The sequence below is a fragment of the Eulemur rufifrons genome, chromosome 4 (assembly GCF_041146395.1).
Source record: "Eulemur rufifrons isolate Redbay chromosome 4, OSU_ERuf_1, whole genome shotgun sequence".
NCBI classification, from domain to species: domain Eukaryota; kingdom Metazoa; phylum Chordata; class Mammalia; order Primates; family Lemuridae; genus Eulemur; species Eulemur rufifrons.
In genome coordinates, this window is record NC_090986.1 from 26,004,073 (window position 1) to 26,017,062 (window position 12,990).

The 12,990-nt window shown below is 41.7% G+C and overlaps 1 protein-coding gene across 1 annotated transcript in view; it reads left to right on the top strand.

The window, feature by feature from the left end:
- The first annotated feature begins 6,561 nt into the window (after positions 1 to 6,561).
- The window catches only part of DCT (dopachrome tautomerase), a 35,912-nt gene continuing 29,483 nt past the window's right edge, over positions 6,562 to 12,990 (top strand). Inside the window, exon 1 of the mRNA XM_069467098.1 lies at positions 6,562 to 6,856. Within this exon, the coding sequence (XP_069323199.1) occupies positions 6,562 to 6,856 (295 nt within the window). The remainder of the gene's footprint in view (positions 6,857 to 12,990) is intronic.

Here is a 12,990-nt window from a genome sequence, read left to right on the forward strand (position 1 = left end):
CTGCTTGCTGTGAGGAAACACAGCTTTCCTGGATACTGAGCCCTGAAAGAAATCTCTCCCTGGATCTTCATAAAAATCACACTGTGAGATGTAATCCATGCTATAAAAAATACCTTACAACTTTCACATGATGTTTTCTCATCATATGCCTTAACGTAGGCTGATGGCTTGACACCAAAAGGTAATTTAGTTAATGCAGGGCTAGAAGGAGCCCAGCCCTTATTCTCAACTTCAATCAGTCCCCTCTATCAGAATGCAGATTTTTTTAATTCTATTCTGATCTGCTTAGGGCTTCCATTTTGGGTAGCAATATTAAAATAATTCATTTAAATTAGAAATACTGAAATTTCAAGCAGCGGTTCCTTGTAATGTAAATGAGCTAACAAAAGGCAAGGGAAGCAAGCTGAGCACAGTTACCTGGCCAAAAGGAGGGCATAAAAAATGTAAGTTGCCAGCAGCACCTCAGTGGGAGGCACTATGGTGACTCCCCCGGAGAAGGTGGTAAGTTTGGCAACTCAGCGTAGTGAGAAAAACATGACTTTGGAGTCTGGAAAATATAGCTCTGTTGGCAGGGTTTGGTACCCGAGGTCTGGCAGCCTCTGTTTCCTCTTCTGTAAAATTGCGATAATAACTTGTGAATAAATAACTGGAAATATTATGTGTCAAGCCCCAGCCTAGTGCCTGGAGCCCAGCAGGGATTTAACACATTAGGCTGCCTTGTTACCTTTTTTTTTTTCCTTTTGTTGAGACAGAGTCTTGCTCTGTTGCCCCAGGTAGACTGCAGTGGCACCATCGTAGCTCACTGCAACCTCAAACTCCTGGGCTCAAGTGATCCTCCTGCCTCAGCCTCCTGAGTTAAGTAGCTGGGACTACGAGTGTGCACCACAACACCAAGCTAATTTTTCTATTTTTACTAGAGACAAGGTCTCGTTCTTGCTCAGGCTGGTCTTGAACTCCTGAGCTCAAGCAATCCTCCTGCCTTGGCCTCCCAGAATGCTCAGATTACAGGCGTGAGCCACCACGCCCAGCCCATATTATCCTGGATCGAGCTTGAGCCCCTGCTTCGAAGTGAGGTATCACAAGAATGGAAAAACAAGCATCACATGTACTCACCATCAAATTGGTACTAACTGATCAACACTAAGGTGCTCACATGGTAGTAATATTCACTGGGTGCCGGTCAGGTGTGGGGGAGTGGGGGTGGGTAAACTCACAACTAATGGAGGCAGAGCGCACTGTATGGGGGAAGGGCACGCTTGTGGCCCTGGCCTGGGCGAGGCAAAGGCATTATATGTAACCAAAATGTTTGTACCCCCATAAATTCTGAAATATTAATAAAAAAGAAAAACAGGACCTCAAGTAACACATAGAAACTAAAAAGGACCACAAAACCTAATGACATTGAGCAAATCACAACATACACATAACCTGCAGCTCTAGCCTTCAAAATCCAAAGTAAATTTCTTTATCTTTTTAAAAATCATTCAATCACTTCTTAGCAATTCTGTTCTTGGTCAAATCGTCAATACTCTTTGTCCTTTCTCGTCTATCAAGCATTAGTATTATTATTCCCTGGCTCATTTTGTTTTCTCTGTGCACTTTCAAGGTGTGGGACCTCAAGCTAGGTGTTTCTGTGAGATAAAGAGTGACTTGCTTTTATCAGGAATGATTATGAATTTGGGGAGGACACTACAGATGAAGGTTCATTTATTCAACAAATGTTTTTAAAATGCTTCCTATGTGCCAGATGCTGTATTTGTGCCGATGGGGTTGCAGCCTCATTTAAGCCTTTTCCATTAAATATTTAAGCCTTTTCTTCTAAGCCCAGGTAAGTACAGGAGAGCTCTGGAGCTCTGCCATTCCAGGAGAAAGGCAGTAAACTGCCTAAGTTCCTCTCCTGTGGATAAGCAGACTGGTGCTAGTGGCCATGACACCCTTGGGAAGCACCAGTGGTGCCCAGCGTATCTAAGCTCTCTCCTGGATTGCACCTGTGCTGAAGTTTCAAGGGCAAGGTCGTGGATCCATTTGAGAAGCTAACAAAAGCTACGAATCTTCGTCATAGAGACAGACCCATACTAAATTTCCCATACAATTTCAGGATGTTCAATGACCCCCCTAAAGTCCATCCTGTGCCTCCTTCCCTCAGAGTGGGAGACCTTTGTTTGAGTGGTGTGCCCCAGGGTCTTCCCATGGGCTTTGACTCCATCATTTTCATCAATTAATAGCGTTATGAAGACGATAAAGGCAGGCCAACCAAATGTGTGGTTAAAACAAAGGCAGGAATGAGAAATCACATTGTTTGGCACATCAATTTAATATGACAACATTTAATAGAGGCAAAAGTAAACGCTTGCATTTAAGCCCTGTTATGAGCTGCACTGTGCCCCCCAAATTCCAATGTGGAAGTCCTAACCCCCAGAATCCCAGAATGTGACCATATTTGGAGATAGGACCTTTAAAGAGGTGATTAAGTTAAAATGAGGCTGTTCGGGTAGGCCCTAACCCTACCTGACTGTTGTCCTTGTAAGAAGAGGAAATCTGGACACACAAGAAGACACCAGGTGCACACGTGCACGGAGGACAGACCCTGTGAAGAGGCAGCGAGAGGCTGGCCCCCTGCGAGCCTGGGAGGGCGGCCTCAGAAGAATCCACCCCCCCACCCCCCACACCTGCACCTTGGACTTTCAGCCTCCAGAACTGTGAGAAAGTAAATTTCTGTTGTTTAAGCCGCCCAGTCTACAGTATTTTGTTATGGCAGCCCTAGCAAACTAATATAGAGCCCCAAAAGCGATTCCTTAAGAACAGAAGAAGGGATGGGGGCAGAAGTGGCATCTGACTTTAGAGCAGCCATGGGAAGGCCATGTGAAAATGACATAAAGACTTAAGTTGGACACTTTTTTTTCCCTCCCTCCTTCCCTCCTCTCCTCCTTCCTTCCCTTACTCTCTCCTCCCCTCTCTTCTCCTTCCCCCTCAAAAAAAAAAAAAAAAAAAAAAGACTTAAGTTGATTAAATGCAGCAGAATTGAAATATTTCCTGGCTCTCCCTAAAGAGGCCCTCCTTACAGAGCCCCTGTCTTTGAGGGCAGCTGCCTGGGAGGCCATGGACTTGCTTTTGCCCACGGACTGTGAGCACAGGGAGTGAGGTGAACCACTTCCAAGCAGTGGCCCACCTGTCCTCTTCCAGCTGCAAAACAAAGATGCCCCTTCACCCTGACTCCTGACGTGAGCACAGTGGTGTAGATATGTGTGGTGGACACAGAGCAAGGAATAAACATTTCTTTCATAAGCCAGTGAGATTTTGAGCCCTTCACTGCAGCGTGACTTAGATAGCCGATGGATACAAAATTGATGGGGTAATGTGACTGTCAAGCAGAGCTCACAAGGCAAGGTTTTCCCCAGTCATCTTTGCTTAGATCATATCAGGAATAATGAATGAAGCCATGGGAAATATGCATTAAAAGGTCAGATAGGAAACTGGGCTGTCCAGAAAAAGACAGACTAGGCTGATGGGGGATTTAAAACTAAGTCCTACGAAAGAAAATTAGAAGGAACTGAAGATATTTAGACTGAAAAAAAGAAAAAGAGAAGAAAGGGAGAAATGTCTATGGAAAATGAACTGTACCTGTTCTAGGGGGGCCTGAAGGGATTATGAAGGGCTTTTGATGGAAGTATTGGTGGATGAAATTTTTATTAAAAAGCATATGTGTTTAAATTTACATTTAAATTATACTTAATATTAAATACTTGTTAAAAAGGAAGAATTTTCCTTCTAGTGAGAATCTCCTCACTAGAGAGGTTTAAGCAGACACTGGTGATATCTTGTCAGAAATATTGGGGAGGGAGTTTGTGGGTCCTGGTGACGAGGGGTCAGGGGTGCAGTGTGGGCTGGGGCCGGTGGCTTTCAAACATTTCTAGCAGTTTAACTAAATCCTACATGGAACTCCCAGTGTAATAGTGATATTTCTTAGTCTAAATTTATTTTACATATTTAAATTAATAGCATTAAATTTGTATAAAGCCAATCACTATAATAACGAGGCTCTTCTGATGAACATAAAAATTAGAATTAAGGATATTTATTCTTCAGCTATTACCAAGTAGCCTCTACTTGCCAAGCCTTGTTCTAAGCGTTGGGAAAACACAGCACAGTTAAGATTGTTGCTCTCCTGGAACTTATGCTCAAGTTGAGACAGACTTTCAGCAAATAAACCGGTAAGTAGGACGATTTTAAAAAGTGGTAAGTGCTATGAAGAAAATAGAATAATGCAGCGTGGTAGAGAGCAGGTGGCTGGGTGTAGACATGTTACAATGTCAGGGAAGTCCTCTCTCAGGAGGGGAAGATTCTGAGCAAGAACATTCCAGGCAGAGGGAACGGCAGGACAAAGGCCAAGGTGGAAATGAAGGGGGAACATTTGAGAAACAGAGTGATTATTGTGTTCTGCCACTGCAGAACAAGAGAAAGGGAGGTGGGCTAGGGACAGACCATGGAGGATCTTATGATATCTATGGTAAAGGATTTTTATAAAAATTTTCAGCCACAGACCAACATGCGATCCATGTGCACATGACTGGTTTTTAGTCTGTGCTACATTCTCATCGCCATGCAAGTCTGGCACCCCCCTCAACTGGACTCTGCCCTCTTGAAAGAGACGAAAGATCATGTGCTTGAAAGTTGTGCCAATGTCAAACTGCTATGAGAGTTTCCCAGTGCTGACCCTCAATTTCTGATCTTACTGCTCTTTTTTTTTTTTTTTTTGAGCCAGAGTCTTGCTCTGTTCCATGGGCTAGAGTGCCGTGCTATCAACCTAGTTCACAGCAACCTCAAACTCCTGGGCTCAAGCGATCCTCCTGCCTCAGCCTCCCGAGTGGCTGGGACTACAGCTGCACACCACCACGCCTGGCTAATTTTTTCTATTTTTGGTAGAGATGAGGTCTTGCTATTACTCAGGCTGGTCTCCATCTCCTGACCTCAAGCAATCCTCCTGCCTCGGCCTCCCAGAGTGCTAGGACTACAGGTGTGAGCCACCTCACCCAGCCTGCCTAGAGATTTTATAACAAATGCTGATGTTGGGAACACTCTCTGTGATTCTGATTAAATGGAGCTGGGGTACAGGCTGGTATTGGTGTGGAGTCAGACATAAGAACTGCTGTTCAATTAGTCACAACAACTTACTATCATGGGGATGGCACAGAAGTAATGGGGTGGGAATACATATATGAATTTTTTTTTTACCTTAGGAATTTGCTTTGAAACATAACAATATGTGTGTGTCTTTATGTCCAGGTATATTCTTGGAAACTGGCGGAAGCAGTTTCACCTCCTTATGGCACTAAGTTCTGTTTCCACTATGAAACAGGCACTAAGACAGTCCTGTTTCCATTGTGAAAGAGTAAATGGATACTCTGATTGGCGGCCACTGTACACTCCCCTTGCTGCCCCCAGAAGCACCGGGCAGGCATTACTTTCTAGACTGAAGCTTGATAATGCTGAACTTTAATATTAATCAAAATGTTTGCATGCAAATTGTCCCTCTGCCTCCCATTCAATCACATAATGACAATTGTGAATTTCTGGTGGCATGCTACTTCGTGCAATTATTAAGAAAAGAATCTACTGCATCGATGTGTTGAATAGGAGAAGAGTAAGTTATTATTTGGAGGAAAGAGGATCCCTAATCGTAGAACAAAGCAATTCCTTGTACACCAGTCCTAAATAAATGTTTCTTTATTTTCGAAGCAGTATGACCTCATGTGGTGGTCTTCCTCGCACACACGTCAGCGAACAGTCATGAGTGCATTGTCGTTAGCAACGTGAGCTTGTCTGTAAGGGGCTTTGACGAGGAGCTCACTGCATCTATTGACTCCGCGGGATGTCTGAGGTCACAAGTTTGGCTGGAGCACATGAGCCCAAATGAAGATGTTTTTGCCCTCCTGAAACAAAGCCAGAAACTTTATCTCCTTCATTGTGCACTTTGGGTCATGTGCTAACGATGAGGATTTCTCTAATACTAATCCCCCTAATGAAGGCTTCTCCCAGCCCTTACACAAACCCCACAGGGCCCCGTGGCTTGGCAAGCCAGGCAGAATAAAGGCAGCACGGTGTTTGGCTTTTGAACTGAGTTCAAGGCAATTAAAGTCAAGAGCTGGGGAGGAAAGGAGGAGGTTTAGAAATACCAGCCTAAGTAGTGTGACTGGATGCTCTGTCAATTAACTCAATTAGACAAAGCCTGATTTAACGGGGGAAGATGGTGAGAAGTGCTACCCTCATTAAATTTGGTTGTTAGAAGCGCTTCTAATGAAATTAACTTTGTGTTAGTTGTCTGAATCCCATAAAAGAGTGTGTGCATGTGCATGCACATACGTGCACACGTGTAGGTTCTGTGATTTTTGTCGGGAATTTTTTAAGAGGAGAGGGATAGAATGCAAAAAAATATATAGCTGGAAAAAAAGAACTGAGGGAATATTCAAGAGCTCAAGAGTGGAAGACAAGGAGAAAGGCAGGAGAGAGACACGGAGTGGAGAGAGAGAGAGAGAGAGAGAGAGATCTCCCAATAATAAAGCCATGAGCCCCCTTTGCTGGGGGGTTCTGTTCAGCTGCCTGGGCTGCGGGATCCTGCCTGGAGCCTGGGCTCAGTTCCCTCGCGTCTGCATGACGGTGGACAGCCTGCTGAACAAGGAGTGCTGCCCGCCGCTGGGTGTGGACCTGGCCAACATCTGTGGCTCTCAGGAAGGCCGGGGGCAGTGCACAGAGGTGCAAGCCGACACCAGGCCTTGGAGTGGTCCTTACATCCTGCGAAACCAGGATGACCGTGAGCAGTGGCCAAGAAAATTCTTCAACCGGACCTGCAAGTGCACAGGTGAGGCCCCCCGTGGGCAGACCCAGCCCACACTCCACGCTTGGTGGGGAGGGCCCTGTGGGAAAGGAGCCCCTTCTGAGGAGGAGATGAGACTATTGGGTGTTGGTAAGAAGCATAGTCAGTGTGGCTGCTTTTGGATATATTCCTCACATCCTGTAGTGCATCTAGTTACGAAAACCAAATAAATATTGCATGGGCCAAGCCTGGTTATATGAACGCATGCCAACATACATTGGCTTGTTTGTTGGAAGGGGCAGTTAAAGAGCTTGAGAGGCAGCTTTGAAATTCAGAGCAAGTCCTTTCAAGATGGATTTGGTGCCCCCCTCCACCCCGAAATGGGTTTGCACTTGCTGAAGAGAGGATGGGTGAGGCTTGGCATCTGGAGGGCAGGGCTGGAAGGCGGGTGTTCTGCAGTCCTGGTCTCAGCATTTCTAATGGCTTGAACAGATCTCAAGCAGGATGCACCTTTCTCGTTAAAGCTATGACTGGGCTGTAACTTTGCCAAAGTTGGAGAGATGCGGCAAGACAGAGCTTTCTCAGGGAGCTGGGAAACGGGGGGTGGGGGGGGGTTGTTCTTAGATAACAATGGCTTTCTTTCACTCTTATCTGAATTTGAACCGGGCTTTACGAAATTTGCCCAATGTCCCTCCTGTAGACCCCGGTCTCTCTTATTACCTGTTTCTTTGAAATCTCTGTGCATTTCATGTTCCTCCGGCTCTTCCGGGCCTTCTCAAATCCTCTTCAGTCACATTTCCCTTTGGCTTTCAGCAGCCACGCACAGCAGGACTAAACTCTCAAAGGCTGTCCGGGCATTTGAAACACAAAAAACATAAGCGGCAACTTCAGCAGAGCCCTTGGACACTGTTCAGTGGTGGCCGGCTGCATGAGACTTTGTCCTTTTGAAAATCTTTTTTACTTCTGTTCTCATGTGATGCTGGAACATAGGAGAATACACAGTGAGCTACGCTAGGCCACGAAGAGGTCTTACTAAGGGAATATACAAAGCCCTGTGATGTTGATGAAAGAACGACATTAGATTTATTTCTTTGAATATTCTGGCTTTATAATCATTTTGTAGTCATATTTTTAATGCTGTGATGCAAAGGAAATCTTACGTCCTAGTTTTGCCCTGGGTATTAATGATGACGGTTTTTAATAGCATATTGAAAATTTGATTCTGTTGACATTGTCTCATGATTAGATTCTCATAGTTCTTCAGTCTAATGTGGAACAGGCGGTTTCATATTACCTGTGTACCTGTGGGGTTGGAAACCACACTAACACAGTAACTTCTTTGTCCAAAACCGAAAAATACTTCCAGAACAATTGTTTCTATGTCAATCATTGATAAACTGCCACCACTTTCAAAAGAAGGAAATCTCCATTTTATAGAATCTCGGGGCAGAAGATTTTAGGAAATCAGATTAATTGTTGACTCTTCTTATCACCATCTCCTTTATACTTTTGACCTGGCTAGCAAGATTTTTTTCTTTTTTTTTTAAGGTGGGAATAGAAAGAATAGAGAACAGCAGAGTAGAAGAAACCATTGCTATCTCCCTTTGCTGAGGAAATACTTATAAATATTGCTCCAGAAGTGACAGGAACTTAGGATCACAGACATCTACTTTCAAAACATGAAAAGAGATCCCCAGCGTGTCCTGTAAGTCCAGGCTGTGAGGAAATCACACGTCCAAAGACCAGTCCAAGGAAGCAGGGCTTCCTCAAGCCATATGGTCTTCGTCTGCAGCCATTGTCAAGGCTGTGACTGCTCCCGGACCTCAATTCCAGGCTGTGGCTCACTTTGTCTCCATGATTTTCTGATCTGGAGCCTCCCAAAGACCCTCCTGTCTGGTAGCCTCGTGATTCTTTTGCAAATGGAGTCCCCAGGACACTCTTGGGTCATCCAAAATGTCTTAAGGAAGAGATGTAGATTAGCTTCTGGCAACCAGACTATTGATGACCCTGAATTTTGTTAATTCATTGGAAAATAAACCCTGCATGGTTTCCACAATCATGAAGCTGGTGAAAGGATTTTAGCGTAATAAATAGAAACAAATAAAAACTCTGAGATTTTAAAAAAGAAGAAAAAGCCCTAAATTCTCAAATTCTCTATAGACAGTTTCTCTAGTCTCTGTAGGGATACACTGAAACATAAAAGTTACTGAACTTAGTTGTCAGGAAGAGCTGAATTTTAAGAGACTTTGACGTTAGCAATTCACCTTGTAAATCTTACCTGCCAGTTGGTATTTATGAGAATACACAATTGGCAGCTGTGTCTTTGGGCTTTTGAAAAACTTGTGCACCAAATAGTTTTTGAACAGTTGGCTGAGAACTTCTTGTTTGTACAAGTGACTAAGTACCTCCATTTTCCAATCTCTGAAATGGGGATAATGATGAAACCATACTTGTAAAGTCCTTTTGAGCTCTGTAGATGAAAGGACCTATGCAAGTATAAAGTATTGTTATTAAAATAATAGAATCCCTAATTAAAAGGAATAGGCTATTTAGACTTCCTTGTAAATTCACTAATCGGTGGTCTTTAAGATTATTTAGTCTAATGGCTTTCTGAGATTTAGCTGATGCAGTTCATGTAGGAACGTGTGGTATTTAGATGTTCTCACTCTCTTTCCAGTCCTAAGTAGGTATAGGACTTTGACTCTTCAAATTTAATTTTTGCTCAAGGACACATTCAATGGCAGATAGATTGATGCCATCTAGGGATCCTTTTCCCCTCTCTCTCCATTTCCAAATAAGATAACACAATTCTTTCTAAAATGTTCCTCTTCTTATATACTTTTTACTATTGGTTGATTAAGGGAAAAAATTAACTGATATTAAATTAATGTTAAGATGCCACTAGGAAATCTAAATTAGAAATAAATATTTTGTACAATAGGCTTTCATGTTGTTACGTTTTTCAGTTGTCTTTGGCATTGTAACAGATTCTTTAGGTTGGGTTTGAAAGCTCAGAAATGAAAGGGACCTGACTGTAGAGCTTTGGCATATTTTCTCTAAGACATGGTAGAAAAAGAATTTTTTAATTGAATATATTTCTGGGTCACAGGTGAGCTCATATTCAGACACATGCTTTCTTATTAGTACTTGTACATTGCTTCTTGGGGGCAACTCGGGTTATATTAAAGTTCCTTGTTCACCATAGTTGCATCACCAAGCATCTCTGATCTTCTGAGTCGGGATTAATCATTTTGTCATTTATTTTTTGTCCCACAGAGCTTGGCTTATTCCTCTGTTTTCACTTCTCCCACCTGTTCAACTGTTAGACTTGTGTTCCCATTTCATTGTGCATGTGTCTTTCATTTACAATAGACAAAGGCATTGTGCCTATTTATACAGATGCTCCCCAACTTACAGTGGGGCTACATACTGATAAACTCATCGTAAACTGAAAATATCATAAGTTAAAAATGCATTTAAAACACCTAACCTATCGGACATCATAGCTTAGACTAGCCTACCTTAAATACATTCAGAATATTTATGTTAGCCTACAGTTGGGCAAAATAATTTCACACAAAGTCTATTGTATAATAAAGTGTTGAATATCTCATGTGCTTTATTGAATACTATACTGAAAGTGAAAAATAGAATGACCATATGGGTATTTGGAGTACAGTTGCTACCGACTATGGCTTTCTTTTGTACTATTGTAAAGTTAAAAATCGTAAGTTGAACCATCATGAGTTGGGGATCTTCTGTATTTGTATCTCCTGATGTTTAATGCCTTTTATTCAATTATTCATTGATTCCTTCATCACTTACCCAACCAACATTTATTTAGCACCTGTTAGTCCCATTACGTACAGAGAGGGGGAAAAAACTGACATCATTTTTCAGGGGTGTACAGTGTAGTGAGAAGGAAGACAGATATGCAAACAAATCATTGCTGTACTATCTGATAAGTGGTATCTAATGGTACTAGTAATAACGCTTGACATAGGACTTACTACGTATCAGACACTGTTGTTCTAAGTGCTCCATATTAACGTGCTTGTGTTTCATAAGAACTCTATGAAACGGAACTCTTATCCCAACATGACAGGCTCTGGGAGTTTAAGTCCAAAGTTACTGGGTATGGCAACCTGTCTGAATATATAATACAAAAAGTTATGGAAGCATAAAGGAAGGCATATTGTTTTTTTTTAATAGACTTTAATTTTTATTTTTTTATTTTTTTATTTTATTTTATTTTTTTCCTGCTTCTCCATGGGTTGGATAGACTTTAATTTTTAGAGCAGTTTTAGGTTCATGGCAAAACTGAGTCAAAGTACAGAGATTCCCTGTATGCCCCTGCCCTCACCCACTCCTAGCCTCCCCCACTATCAAGACATGTGTAGTTTCGGCTGCCCTTTAGGTAGTAAGGGTTTAATAAATTATTGGGTGAATAACTAAGTGAGAGATACAGTTAGTTATTGATGGTATTGTTTCTGTCAACCAAAAAGAATTATGGTAAAGAAAATAGAGTAGTCTTAAAATTCATGGCAGAAGTTATGACTTACTCAATTTCAGCAATCAGACCCCAAAATTCCAAAACAAGTTTTATGCCTTTAAATGTAGGAATGTACCAAATTCACTGTCACAAAATGTAGATGTGGTATTTTAAAAAATTAATGGATTTTACTTTTTAGAGCAATTTTAGGTTCACAGGGAAATTGAGCAGAAATTATGGACAGTCCCCATGTGTCCCCTGCCCCTCCCGACTCCACTATCCTCCATGGACATCCCCCACCACAGTGGCACATTTGGTGCAATGAACCTACACTGACATATTATTATCACCCATATTTCTAGTATTTCGAAACAAGAAGTTCCTCTCCTATTGCAGAGAGATGACTAACTGTACACTTAGCTCCAATCAGCTGACTATAGATAAGCAGCTGGAAATTGGATTGAAATTTAATTTGGGTAGTTACTATTATTCAGACACAGCATTTTGTTCAATCACTTTTGAACAAATGCTCTATTCTTATAAAAGCTACCAGAGTAGGTGATATGCTTTAATAAATCTGTTTTTAAAATAGATATTATAGAATTTTAGTAAGGTAGTTCCAGGGAAAATAGACTCCAAGTTCCATAAAACCTGAAGCATCTTGCATAGCATCCAATGTTACAATAGCTTCTCAATAAATATTTGTTAAATACATAATTTATATTTAGGAGTTTCACTCCAGCAATCAATAAAGATTTTAATGTTTAACTCAAACTATTCAAAAACATGATTTTCAGTGTTGGGAAAGGTAGAATTTTGTCTTTTTAAGTGTTTTTTACTTATGTTCTCATATGGTGCTGAAACAGGAAAATACAGATAATTGAACTATGGGAAGGGTAGGTAGAATATTCTGTATATTATAAAGAACATAGAACCCAAATAAACAATTATAATTTTTTTTTTTTTTTTTTTTGAGACAGAGTCTCACTCTGTTGCCCGGGCTAGAGTGAGTGCCGTGGCGTCAGTGTAGCTCACAGCAACCTCAAACTCCTGGGCTTAAGTGATCCTACTGCCTCAGCCTCCCGAGTAGCTCGGACTACGGGCATGCACCACCATGCCAGGCTAATTTTTTGTATATATACATATTTTAGTTGTCCATATAATTTCTTTCTAATTTTAGTAGAGACGGGGTCTCACTCTTGCTCAGGCTGGTCTCGAACTCCTGACCTCGAGCGATCCACCCGCCTCGGCCTCCCAGAGTGCTAGGATTACAGGCGTGAGCCACCGCGCCTGGCCACAATTATAATTTTTTTAAAAAATTCTCCCTACTTACATTTTTAAGGAAATTTTCTTTAATCATCAAAAAATCCATTAGGTTAATAGAAAGCCTGTGCATTTTCTTTACAGAGTATAAATGCTAATCATTTTCTTTTCATGCTATTAGAAAATTTTCTTTTCCTTGAGATATTCAAATAACACTCTCTTTCCTATGATCATAGCACTTTTTACTCACCTCTATTTTGGTCTTAATAGTTTTATCAAAATTATTTACAGGAGCTGCTTTTGCTGCTAATCCACAAGGAAAGGGAGAGAAAATGTATGTTTATTGCTTCATCTACTACATGCTTTAACTTCCTTCATTCACTCAACAAACATCCATTTTGTACAAGGCCAAGCAAAGGCCTAG